General features: G+C 41.1%; 1 protein-coding gene across 11 annotated transcripts in view; it reads left to right on the top strand.

The window, feature by feature from the left end:
- LOC5565217 (protein Fe65 homolog) overlaps positions 1-5122 on the top strand; it is a 300368-nt gene extending 295246 nt beyond the window's left edge. For 9 of the 11 annotated variants that reach the window (XM_021851272.1, XM_021851270.1, XM_021851271.1 and 6 more), the window contains 5 exons: positions 2764-2894; positions 2957-3156; positions 3226-3408; positions 3471-3638; positions 3800-5122. In XM_021851272.1, the coding sequence (XP_021706964.1) occupies positions 2764-2894; positions 2957-3156; positions 3226-3408; positions 3471-3617 (661 nt within the window). In that variant the 3' untranslated portion in view covers positions 3618-3638; positions 3800-5122. The remainder of the gene's footprint in view (positions 1-2763; positions 2895-2956; positions 3157-3225; positions 3409-3470; positions 3639-3799) is intronic. The other 2 variants (XM_021851265.1, XM_021851264.1) reach the window with 2 other exon arrangements.
- Positions 5123-13993: the final 8871 nt, after the last annotated feature.

Consider the following 13993-nt stretch of genomic DNA (forward strand, 5'->3'; position numbering starts at 1 on the left):
CCATCTTGTAATGTATTTTTCGTATTTTTTAAAAAGCGGGATTGCTCTGTTTAAATAAAGTCGTGAGGAATTAAACTTTCTAATTTCAAGCAAAAAAATGACACAAACTCATCTACAGGTTTTACAATAGTTTCTAGGTCACACCTATCCGTGGTCACCCATTGCTCAAATGATAACTGATCAATATAATTTTCTTCAAACTCAGCGAATAAAGTATTTTCCAATGATGAAGAATCTGGACAATCCGAACAAGATCGTAGATAGCAATTTGATGTTGTATTTTCACACAAAAGACTACCAGTTAACATTTTAATATCCTTTGATAAATTGATTCTTTTCAAACTATGTAAGATTAGGTTAATATTTTCGTGTGTTGTGCACACACAAACATTATGTGTTCCTGAATTGGATAGAAGCTTGCATTGCCTTGGACGAAGGCTTGCAAATGAGGAAAAACCTACCTTAATATTTTCGTTAATTTCCTTGAAGCGTGTATACGCTTTTTTCAAAGTAGTCATCATTAATCGTTTTTGGATTGCTTGACGCTTTCCATCTTTTTTACAGATACATAATCTTTTTGGCCAGGCATAGCTCTACTTACTTCATCGTCTTCAAAATATTGAATTATTTTTTCTTTTGTCTCATCTGTTAATGAAGTACTCGACCTAGCATTTTTGGTTGCAAGACAGTTATTTTTGAATTGTTTTGCCTCTTTTGCTGTATTTCTATTGGAACTCATCAATGGCGTCTTGAATAGACCACGAGGTTGGCAGCATCGACAAAATCAATAATTTTTCTTTCCTTGTCGTGGCTAGATTCGAGAACCTTTCCTTCATATTCATAATTACCTCATCGTAGTCTGTATTTTCCACATCCTCAGGTCCTAATTTGAAGAGGTTTCTTCGTACAGCTTCGTTGATTTCACGGTATTTTTTCTCGGGATAATTGACGTAACCCATCTTCGTCCATTTAATCGGAGTCACTTTTATTCCAGCTATCCCTTCGTTGAAGCGTTCGATGTTGACCTTCTGGATGCACTCATCTTCTGATTGATTTGTTGAAACAGATGTCGCTGATGGTACCGTGGCAAGACTATCTGCACTTGGTACTTCTGGTAACTCCTCAGTTGTTGTCGGTGCATCTCCTCAGTTGTTGTCGGTGCATCTAGTAATTCCTCAGTTGTTGTTGTTTTCGAACTTCCTGCAACCTGATCCACCGATGATGTACAGATTGCCCGTTTGTCAACGTTTAAACGGCAGGACGTACAAATGCGTAAATTTGTATTCAATGTAGACATTGGAGCATAACCAGCCGCTTTCAGTTTATCTATGGTGCTTTCGGTGAGATTTCGTAGCTCTTTCGAACACTTTTTTTCTGCAAACGGCCTGCAACAGTTGAGAAAGCGACTACTCATGTTGCTTGTTAGATTTTAATACACAAAATCACTTTTAAGTTTTTACTGACTAGTTTGGTGTCTTTTGCTTGACTGAAGAAAAATTTTACAATTAAATTTTTTATAACCATAGTGGTAGTATATTTTTAGCTTTTTCGTGAGTATGTTCATGGTATGTACCTATCATGTTTTTGATGTTGTTGAAGTTACTCGCTTTCTCCCAAATATGATTAACAAAGTCTATTCTCTACCAAGGCGGGTCTATACCCAGGTGTAATCAGATTTTAACTTTGTGGAGAAAACCAGCGCCGAGAAAACCGACCTGCTTTACGTATACTAGATCACCTGGGTATAGACCCGCCTTGTTCTCTACGAGGTAAACTAGTCGTATACCTGTATAGAAAACTTTTTTTGTAGCTTTTGTCTTCAATATTAGATTTCTTATAGGTTTCTTTTATCAAAAGGTTTCAACACTATTGAGAGAATTTTTCTTCAGTTACGTACAATAAAAAATATGACACTATCAAGACTTTAGATCACAACACTGGATCGCGTCTAACTTTCTAATAGATGCTATAATAGTTATAAATAATTAAATAAAATATCATGAAAACAACTTGTAAACCTCATGTGGTACCCTTAACAAAAAATTCAGCAACAAACTGCGGTCCTAAAAAAAATTAACAATGAAAAATAAATAAAAATTTTTCACTAAGTGTCAAAATTGTGAAATATTTGAAATGTCATAACTTTTTTGTTTATTGGCTTACCATCACCAAATTTTTATGGTAGATAGCTAATATAATGGACCGTTTTCCCTCAAAAAATTACGTTGGTATTCCGATAGGGTTTTGAGATATTTGAGTTTTTGTGACAAAAATGATGTTTTTTAATGCAAAAAAAATTTTTTTTACTGTGTGTATTTTTTTTGGAATCTTTATTTAGTTGTCTAACTTTGTTTCTTTAGTTGTCTAACAATCGAACGAACTGTTTTTGCTGTGCAGCTTTTTAAATATTTTTGAACCATTTTCACATACACCCTTTTGAAAAGTTAGTCGTGACTCAACTTGAAGATTTGATATCGGAAAATGACGATTTAAATGGAACTGAAAAACTGTGCAAAGTTTCAGATATTTTTGAAATGGTCGATCAGAATCGACTTGCATGCCTCCGTGGAATCCCTCGTCTATTTTATTCCTTCAGGTACGCGAGGTATTAACGGTATGCCATGCCCAGCCATTTACCAACCAAACATTCGTCAGAACTTCTTTAGCTTCTCATTGAATAATAAGAAAATATATGCCGATAATAATTTGAATTATAACCATATAGTTTTCTAATGTTCCACTATTCTATTTGTTTCCCCACAGAGACATCTGCAAACGAATAATGATTGAACGATCCCTCCAGCTCGATGCGAGCAGTTCTTGCTCTGGCAGTTCTCGCTGTGCAATACGTCCCACTGATCTACCGACTGAGAATCGACGATGGATACGGCACCGTAAGATTTTCTCATATTCCGAAATGATAATTCTTTTTGAAATAAAAATCTTGGTTTTTCAGCAGCATCGTTTCCCACCCCGATGGAAGAACCGAAGAAGGTTTTGAGGGCACAATACATCGGTTCGCTGGAGGTGGATCAACCAACCGGTATGGAAGTGCTGAATGATGCCATCGGAAAGCTGGTGTCCAGTACCCCGGTGGAGAACTGGGACAACGTCAACGTATCGGTGGCTCCCAGTATGATCAGTGTAAACACCTCGGTGAGTTGGTCCTCTTGTACTACGTATTATGAAACTCCTTTATCACCAAGTTATGTAAATTCTTTTCAGGACCAGGAAGCCCGCTTGTTGTGCGAGTGTAGGGTGAGGTATCTTAGTTTTTTGGGAATTGGAAAGAATATCAAAAATTGTGCATTCATCATGCACACCGCGCAAGACAAATTTGTGGCCCACGTGTTTCACTGTGAGCCCTCTAGCGGGGCACTGTGCAAAACGATAGAGGCGGCATGCAAGGTAATATTTTTGAGTTAACGATGAGCGATGTAGTGATTTCTAAAGCGGAATTAATCTTTCAGCTTCGATACCAAAAATGTCTCGATGCTCATCCGGAGGGAAGTGGTCGCTATTCAGCCGATTCCCATACGCCGGGAAAGGGAATTGGAGCAACTTTAAAAAACTTGATGAGCTCGTTCTCGCTAAAAAAGGATAAGGCCAGTTCCTGAGAACGAGCAAAATCACTGCAGGTAGCGTATTTCATTGAATTGACCTGATGTTGAATGTCCTTCGGTTTCTTAAAACATGTACAATTACCCCTTTCTCTGTCCATCATCCTTTGAAAAAAAAATGTCATTTCAACACGACTCACAAATACACTGAACCCCTGCCATTCGCATTTCGCCTGTAGTAAATCAAGACCCCCATAATTGTAATTTAGGAAATCTGGCCACATGCCGCGGAAAGGGAAGTCATCCCCCATCGGCACCTGCAGTCGCCACTGATAAGTAACAATATCTTCGAGTGTCCCAACAGTCCGTAGCGTATGATGCTACCAGCGGCCTGGCAGAAGATAGCACTCTCCAAAGCTGCTGGAGCTCCCTGTAGTATTAGTAGTAGAATTGATAGCATCAGCCGCAAATCATCGCTACCGTCGCTGTCGATAGCATCTATCGCGTCCACGCTATCGTCGGAAACGTCCATCACGATGGTATCGTACTTCAGTCATTACAACGGCAACATCTGTAACCACCAACAACAAGCAACAGCCAACAGCAGCAACATTAGCATCGTAAGCAACAGCAGCAGCAACAGTGATAGCATGAATATTATTCAAACTTGCAAGCGAATTGCTGGAAACGCTGGCGTAGAAACTACATCGGCAATGGCTGAAGAGTTACAACAGCAGCAGCAGGAACTGCTGCCCAAAAGTGGTGACGACAGCAACTGTGACCACAGTAAGCTACATCGTGTGATTGAAGAATTATAATTGTAATTGTACGCTGATCGAACACCTGATTTTTTTTAACATTGAATAGGTTCCGCGCGAATGCTGAAATTAGCTAAAACAAAAATGTGTAGGTACCCATAGTAAGGTAGTTTGAAATTTGTATAGACAATGAGAGAAAAACTATAGATTATATTTTCACCATTTATGTTACACAACACAAAGACGGAGCGGGAAAAATAGAAAGGAAACTGAAAACGTGCCATATGATGGAGCAAGAAGACGGGATCGAAGATAGGAAAGAAGTTTGGTGGTTTCAAGGGTGGAGATTGCAGAGTGTTCTTAACAAATGTCACTTATTTCTATTGTGGAAGATCCAGAGTTCGTTCTTTATTGGTGTTTGGAATAGGATTGTTCGACTATATCGTACACATTTATTGAACATATTTTTTGCTGAGGTGTTTTATTTAGTAGGCCATCGATTAACATCGTTTTCGGTCGGTAATTTTACAGACTACATAATCCAGAACTTGTCGTAAGCTCTGTCATTGTTCGAACCAAGAAAAATATTTGAACAAACCCAATGCAGTCGAATGCCAATTGACTAGTTGTTTCTGTAAACTATAAACTTAAAGCTAATTTAGAACATTTGGAGCAAGGTCCGGCTATTGTTGGTTCCCGTTTTAGGCGAGTGAACAAATCTTCGACAGCGACACAAAAAAAAAACGGATTATGTTAAACATTTGATCTTAACTGTAAGGCTGATCTTTAAGGCCCAAGTAAAAATGGAGCAAATGTCAAAAGTGAAAAAGCAGTTTTCTCCGTTAAAATCGAAAAAATTAAAAACACACAGCTGTTTTATTTTCAAAATAAAAAGGCTGTGTGTTTTTATTTTTTTTCCGATTTGTTGATTTCAAGGGCGTAAACTGCTTTTTCATTTTTGACATTTTCTTCATTTTTTCTTGCACCTTAAGCGCAATATTGGGCGGCAGGCACGAGTCAGGTCCATCACAATGTCGTGATCCTCATGCAGATTCGAACATCCATTGAAAATCCAAGTGGTTTGGATGATGCCGTTGATATTACAACATCCTACATTATGGTAGCTTTTTAAGAAGCATGTCCTCCGCGGTCTGTGAAGACTACAAGAGGTACCCCGTGGTGGAATTCCGATCTGTCAACTCTCAGAAAACAATGTAGAAGGAGTAAAAACAGACGCCGTTCAACCGAATCAGAGTCGTTCAAGTTGCCAAGAAGGCTCTTCGATCTGCTGAACCATCCGGCTGGAAAAACCTTTGTACAAGTGTTTCAAATTGTCAGTCAGTCAGTCAAAGAAGTCAGTCAGCTGAACAAAATCCTTGCAAGGACGAAATTCGCTTACCTAAAAGTGATTTTACTTTTTCTGATGAAGAAGTTTTAGAATGTTAATTCAACACATGTTTCCCTGGGTATGAGTAGTATCTATGGATGAATCAAAGGTATTTTCATGTAGTATCTGGCTTCGGCTCGCACTATCGTTCCTTTCAAAACTTTAGGAGTGGATGGAATTTAACCTTTTCTGTTCCAGAAGGGATTTAAGTTTATTAAACATGTATGAAAAAAGCTACTTGTAAGCAGTATGGCTATCGGATGTATTCCCAGATCCTGGCGTGATAATTGGCTTTTCTCTACGAGTGGGGTGAGGTGAGAATTGCCAGTCTCGTATAGCGAAGCGACAATACTTGATTCGAGCGAGGAAGCTCTCCATTTGATTTACACGCCGAGTCACTTCACTCGAATCAAGAATTGTCACCTCGCTATACGAGACCGACAATTCTCACCTCATGGGTGTCTTCTTGGATAATTATGGTGCCTTTGATAACGTGTCTTTCGATGCCATATTGAATGCTGCACGAAACCATGGGCTGACTACAGTGATTATGAATTAGGGGGTATATTTTGTAAATCGAGCGATTTCATGTGACTCATCTGTAGTCATTGTCGATCAAAGCAAGCATGCAAATTCCAAATGTCACCCGTCGACTCCCATAGTCATAAAGTGACATAAAGTGGCAATTGTCGATAAACTCGCGTGACATAGCCGAGTCGAGCGAAAGTTTTGGTCGACAGTGACTCCAGTCGAGTCGTTTTCTATCGATTCGACTTATAAAATAGAACCCTAGATTTTTCCAAATGCTCAAAAACTAGCATCTCTTCTTGACATTGCGTGAAGCTGCGAATGCCCCCAAGGGGTAGTCTTATCGCCACTTTTGAGGTATCGCGTATCAGATTCGCTATTGAGACAACTTAATAATAGCGGTTTTCCAACATATGGATTTGCCGATGATTATCTATCTTTGATAGTTGGTATATGCATAAGAACCCTATTCGACCTGATGGAAACTGTTTCTCAGGTAGTCGAGGGTTGGTGTCGCCAATATGGCCTTTCGGTTAATCCGAATGAAACATCTATTGTTCTTTCTACGGAAAGAAGAAACCGCAATGGAATTCGACCTTTACATCATTTTTGGCACTGAGATTAATGTGACTGATCAAGTAAAACATGTTGGAGTTATTCTAGATTCCAAACATTTCTAGACACGTCTCATTGAATTCAGAGTCAAGACAGCTTGCATGGGCTTCGGTTAGTGCCTACGTACCTTTGGTAAAAACTAGGGCCTCAAACCCAAGTATATTTTATTTATGATCTTACCTTACATCAAGAGACGATTTATTTCCCAATGGTGATTAAACTATCTTAAAACTCATGGTGTGCGACACAAAAATCAAATTTAATCGATATTTGTCAATTCTTTTTAAAAAAAAAATACAAAGAGCTTACGACGAATTGTAGCACGGAACACATCAAAATCGATACAAGAAGCTGATCTATTGAAAACTCGTAGCGCTCCATTTAGGGCACTATGCTGGTCATAGTTTGTGCGTCGAAATTGCAATCTCAACAGTGAGTTGTTACGTAGCGCTCTGGTACGAACGTTTAGATCAATCGTCCTCAAAATAATCGAACAGTCGATCCTTCTTTGTAGCGTGTTGGTTACAAATATTGCTCTGGCGATGTTACGGCGCACCTGGAGAGCTTCCATGGTAATCTTCGGTAACCGGAACGGATTCGATCCTTTCCGTACCATTTTGGTGATACGGATTCCAAACGACAGAGCAGTACTCTTGCGTCCAACGAACAAGCGAACAGTACAGCGACTTGAGGCAATCCATATTGGTGAAGTCCTTGGTGATACGAAAAATAAATCCCAATGTCTGGAGGCCTTTTCTACTGTATAAGCCACATGCCACTTGAGAGCTAGCTGGGAGTGAAGGATCACGCCAAGATCTTTAACATGGTTGAATTTCGGTGCTTCGAAGGTTATAGTTGAAAACAATTGGCTGCAGAACCCGAGCAAAAGTAATTGCGGAGCACTTGCTTTTATTTACTGTCCTGCAGTTCAAGGTACACCAGTTCGTAAAGGTGTCGATCTCACCAGTTTGAGCTCTTTCCGCTAGACTTTCGGTGATATGCGACGTCAGACAAAGAAGATTTGAAGCGGTCGATCTTCCATAGATGAACCCATGCCGGGCTCCGCAAAGGTACTGTTTGCAATGCGAGAGCAACGGGTCCATAACGACGAGTTCCAACAACTTGGAAATTGCGCCCAGAGACGTGATTCCACGGTAGTTTTTCACATCCCTCCGCTCACCTTTCTTATAAACAGGAAACATGACATGACATATGGAAACGTCAGTTTTCCATACGAGTGGGAAGTCTCCGCTTGGCAGAGACAGATTAAATACGTAACGGAGAGGAACTAAAAGATTTTCGATTTACCTTTTTACAAAAACAGACGGAATTCCGTCTGGGCCGGTATTGGTCGATAATTTGAGCTGTGAAGCGGTGTCTTGGATGCGAGTGGTTTGGATAATCTTTTTTTCGGAAGCAATCTCGTTGCTAAAGTGCTCGAGAACTTGTCGGCGAAAAACTGACAAATACTTTGAGGCTCATAGGTTACTTCGCCGTTTAACGTCATGGTTGAAGAGTAACCAGCTTCCTTACGCTGATCTTTTACATGCTTCCAGAAGAATTTCGGGTTTGCCTTTAAATTGCGCTGAAGATTCTGCTGGTATTGTCTGAAGCTATTTCGACTGCTTACTTTGCAGACGGAATTTAGTTTTCTGTAGGCACGTGGCATAGCTGTAGCTGTCAAAAAGTCTTGAAGCTCCGATATGTAACGTGGAACGGTCGGGATTCGGGTGTAGAAAACCATTGTCAGACAATTGCCAGGATATCCCAGGCAAGTTGAAATCTCCAAGGATGTCGACTTCGTCGGTCGTATCTGACATATCGATCAGTGGTACAATCGATCGGGAATGAAGATCGATCAGTGCCACGTCGCGAGTTCGATCGGGAGGCATGTAAACTGCACACAAGAACACCTTCCGCTTTGAGAGCTGTAAACTCACCAACATTTGTTCGATGTTAGCCCATTCATCGCTGTTGATGATTGGATACCGAGGTCGTTCTTGCGATGCCGGTTGAGGGGTGACTTCCGGTTCGCAAGCGTTCCGACGACCCAAAGCCGGCGGTTTCGACGTGATTGATACTAGTCCGATGGAGAGTACCCCGATAGAGGAAGATCTCCTGAAACCGGTAACGTTACGCGGTTTTCATACTCCGTTGTTAGCCGGTTGAGTGCCCAGCGATTCCGGTTGGAGGATGGCTTCCGGTTCACTGGCGCTCCGATGACTCAAGCTGGTTATACGCTCGTACTCCTCAGAATACCCCCCGATGGTGGATCTATCCTACTCCGACGAAAATATTCCCAGCGGCGGAAGATCTTCTGAACCCATGCTATTCGGGCTGATGCCGAGGTCGGTCCTGCGATTCCGGTGAAAGGAAGCCCCGATTATCATTTGCCGGTGCTGTTCTGCGATCTACTCAGCTAGTCCCCGACGAGCCTACTCCGATGCGATGGTAGTTGGCTAAGTGTCAGGGTTGGTTCTGCAATTTCGGTTGGAGGGTGACTTCTGGTTTGCAGGCGCCTCGACGACCATTTGTTGGTGCTGTTTCGCGAACTACTCACGACGAAGGATCTAGCCTACTTCGATCGTGATGGTGTCTTCTCATCGAGTGCCGAGGTCGGTCCGACGATTTCGGTGGGGGGTTGGCTTCTGGTCAATCAGTGCCCCGACAACCCAACGTCAATCGCTGCCATCTGCGTCTTTTTTTGGGCTCTGCTCACCAGTTGCGCAGCCGCCACAGTTTTTCGTATTACAGTCAAACCTACATGAGTTGAAGGAACCATCGACTAATGGAAATATTGAGTCATGGAACAGCTATTCTTAGGAAAGCTGTTTGTAGGGACCATCACAGTTACCATGGTTTAGGGTTTTTAGTATGGTTCCATGAGTCGATAACGAATAATGGAACATCGACTCATGGAGGGTTGACTGTATGTTGGACCTCGCGCAGTCGAAAACAACCTGTTGTTGCGTTTCTTCAATCTCCATACACTCAGGACAAAATGGTGAACACGCGTGGCCGAGGGGCCTTCCTTAGCCGAATGGTTAGACTCCGCGGCTACAAAGCAAAGTCATGCTGAAGGTGTGTGGGTTCGAATCCCGGTCGGTCAAGGATCTTTTCGTAATGGAAATTTCCTTGACTTCCCTGGGCATAGAGTATCATCGTACCTGCCATACGATAAACGAATGCGAAAGTGGCAACTTTGTCAAAGAAAGCTCTCAGTTAATAACTGTGAAAGTGCTCATAAGAAAACTACGCTGAGATGCAGGCTCTGTCCCAGTGAGGACGTAATGCCAAAATGAAGAAGAAGACGCGTGGCCGAATCGATACAGATACTGCTTGAAGCAGCCGTGACCTGATAGGAACTGTGTCAGGTGGAAGTTCACTTCTCCGTGCTCGCTATTAACTCAGGCCGATATATTGAGGATGAGCCTGTGGGTCCACCTTCTTTCCTCGGAGGCAGTCAACTCTGTTAACTTTGTATGGGTACCTGGACATTCTTCTATCGCTGGAAATGAATTAAAAGACACTACACTACACATTGGCTGATGAGTTAGTTCGTAATGGAGCATCTCATGACTTCATTGGCCCTGAGCCTGCTCCACATCAATTCTTGGGCGGCAATTCTGCACAAGCAATATTGGAATAATTTGGAGTCTTGTCGTCAAACAAAACTGCACATTACTTGGCCAACTTGAAGGGTGGCGAAGTATTTAACAAATCTGTCAAAGCAGAATTACAGTCTTTTGCAGCGTTGACTGCCACTGCCGACTCATCATCGCATGGCAAATATTAAGCCTGCTGAATTTCAGTATGCTAAATCTTCAAGACATTCTGTTATTCTTGACCTGCTGTGATAATGAGTTATAGGCTCTTTTTGCGCTAAAATAGGCTCAAATATGGCGTTGGCGAATCTCTCAATTGGCGCACACTAAGCTCATACGGTGAATTTCACCGTAATCTCAACAGCTGAACAGTTCGGTGAAATAAAACACCGTAATTCCGTCGAAATTTTACGGATTCCGGTCATTTTTCACCGAATACTGTAAAAACTTACCGAACTCCGTTAGTTTATTTCACCGAACTGTTCAGCAGTTCAGATTTTACAGGAATCCGTAAAATAATTTAAGTGTGCGGGGAACGTGTCTCTGGAGCCGGCCTTCTGATACCTGATACCAGGTTCCTCACGATGTTGAAATCCTCAAGCAGATTTAAACAACTTGGAGTGTTCGCCCGTCATCTTCATACTCTCCCTCGTTGCCCCAACATTATTTAGAGGTCAATACTGCTGTATACCGTCTAGTATACTGTATAGTCGATGCACAGTTGGCGCTGTTGAAAATTCAGGCCCATTGTCCAGCGGTCATCGATAAAATTATAACTTCTCACAAACTCGTTTTCTATGAATGACCAACGATACTTGCTTCCACTTCTTCAGTAACTGTTCCGTCTCAAAAATTGTATCAGCCTTTACAGAACAGGGGCCAATCTCTCTAGGTCCATCTTGGTTGATTCGGCTCCACTACCATTTATTTGAGAGGCCTTTTTAATCTTGACTTGTTGAAAGGCGTCCTCAACTTTCGACATCGTAAGAGCTTGTTTGTTTTGCTATTGTCCAATATTCTGACGTAAACATTTCTTCTGTTGCTTTGAGACTTTGTGCATGTGTATTCAACTCCACTCAAATGCTCGGTAAAGTGCTGCCTTCACCTTTCGATAGCTTCGTATCCATCCGACAAGATGATTTCACCTTTATCCTTGCACATTCCGGCTTGTGGCACGAAGCCTTCGAGGGATTCATTGAGATATTGATGTTTATTGGGTACGTTACAGCACCTACATTTCCTCACATGCCACTTCCTCCAGGTGGCATCCTCTCCTAGAACTGGAGGGATTTGCTGCTTCACTTCGGGCTGTAACGTTCCACGTTCTGCCGAGTACCTTGTTGCAGCATTACTACCCGCGCTGCGTTCTTTTCTTTCAGAATAACCTCACCGAACTAATCATTCCGTCGACCCCGTTCAATGTGCCCACAATGTTTTCGCCTGCAACGTTGATAGCTGCCTCTGATGTATTTAGTTCGTGATGGGTAGCAGTGAATATATTCTACGGTCGCATCTGACTGCTTCAGTGGCTCAAGGTCGTACCGAGGGGGGCGTTGGTACCGTACGTTGTCAATGACAGATAGTTATGGACGCAATTTTACCTTTACTAGGTAATTGTCAGAGTCAGTGTTAGCTCCACGATACACCCTGACGTCAATAACTTCGGAGATGTGCCTTCCATCATCACGTGATTTGCTGAGTGGTTATTAGACGTACCTATCGGTATTGTTGGAAGCAGATGCTACGAACAGTCATATTGTTGGAGGCGATAAAATCAATCCGTTCTCGTTTGTCAGCCGGTAGGCGCTGAACATTCTAATTGCCGGGCTGCAGTCCTCCTCTTGGTCAACCTGAGCGTTCCAATCTCCTATGATGATCTTGACGATATGGCTTGGCCAGCTGTCATATTTGAACGAGCTGCGCTTAAAATAGGGTTATATCTAGAAATCCTTTATAAGAGAGATTCGCGGAAGCTGACATTTTTGTCAAAGTGTGAGCCAATCGAGCAGCGAGAGCTGTCAAAGTGTGAGCCAAACGAACATACGTTATGTTTGTTTTGAACTTTTCTTGAGGAGTAATGTAATCCGCTTGAAATAATTTCGGTAAAAGTAATTTTGCATGGAGCAAACAAATGAAATGTTTTACTTTTTTGAATTTTTGTCAATGCGATTTTTAGTTTTTGATTTTTTCGGCTGTTTATTAGTTTTGATATGTAGCTCAAAGATCTATAACAAAACCAAATACACTTTACAGCAATGAGGAAGTCATGCCCGTGTTACAATATTATTCTCGATGCCGAGCAAAATCAGCACTGCTAGTCTGTTGCCAAATCATTCCATTTTACTTCCGCTTATCTCTCTATAAAGGATCACTAGTTATATCTATCTATCTATCTATATAAATAAAAATGGAGTGGTGTTTGTATGTCACGAAATGGCTTGCGAACGGGCCACCAGATTTTGACAATTATTTCACTTAAGTGTTCGTGAAGTGTTCCGACGTGTTTGTATGTATAAAAAGTTCAAAATATTCACCGGGAAAGTCGAAGAAACGAAAGCGAACGAAACTATAATTTTGTATGGGACGTTTCATGGCGTTTTTCAACAGCCTACTTGATGGCAAGACAAAGTTTGCCGGGACCACTAGTCTGAAATAAAAACACATTTTTAAGCACTACAAATCAGACGTTCTGAAATCACCAAACTCTTCCAGAAAACGTAAAATGCGATCAAAGTTGGCTGAAGGAAGCTCTCCAGACAATTCCAAGTGGAATAAAAACTCATCAGTCGAATCGGACGTCAATCTACTCACAAAGTAACTTCAAGCAGCCATCGCGAGAGAAATATCTTAACAAAAATATACGCTTCAATACAGGTTAAATTTCTTCCTGAGAAATTAGAGATGAGGGTAAGATAAGGATAAAAGCAAACGAGAGATAAACTTATAAAGATGTAAGGCATTGGTAAGTGTATTTGGAGTAGAGTTTAAATTGTAAATATTAAGTGAATTAAGTTGAAAAGTTCACATTGTACATTTATTTTGCAGTAACAGCTCTCTATTAAACTTTATGTGTATCAGATACCCACAGTAATGAGATTTGTGGTCAGATTCCTGTGTTACGATGATAGTTCACCTATTTGATTGGATAAGTTAGGTTGCAATAGTGAATGTTTCCCACATATTTATGAACTTTTAAGTTGAAAAACGATTAACAAACATATCTTTGAATTTTATATTAAAAGGAGGCATCAATAGCTTGACTTTATTTTTATGAAACAAATGGTTATTCCATTTTATGAGTTGAACCCAATTCTATCTGTGTAAGATGGACCAATATTAACTTCCACTTCAGGAACTTTACACAACAAAAATGCATTTTCTACGATCTTAAGCTATTTACATTTGAAGGAAATTTGAAGGATGCCGTCTACAGAGCGAATATTTTACAAATCAAAGCCCATTAACCCGACGTACGATGCTTACTTGCAAAGAATACAATCCATGAAGTGCTTGAGAGTGAAAGAATTAAATTTTTGAATT

The sequence above is a fragment of the Aedes aegypti genome, chromosome 3, assembly GCF_002204515.2.
Source record: "Aedes aegypti strain LVP_AGWG chromosome 3, AaegL5.0 Primary Assembly, whole genome shotgun sequence".
Lineage (NCBI taxonomy): Eukaryota > Metazoa > Arthropoda > Insecta > Diptera > Culicidae > Aedes > Aedes aegypti.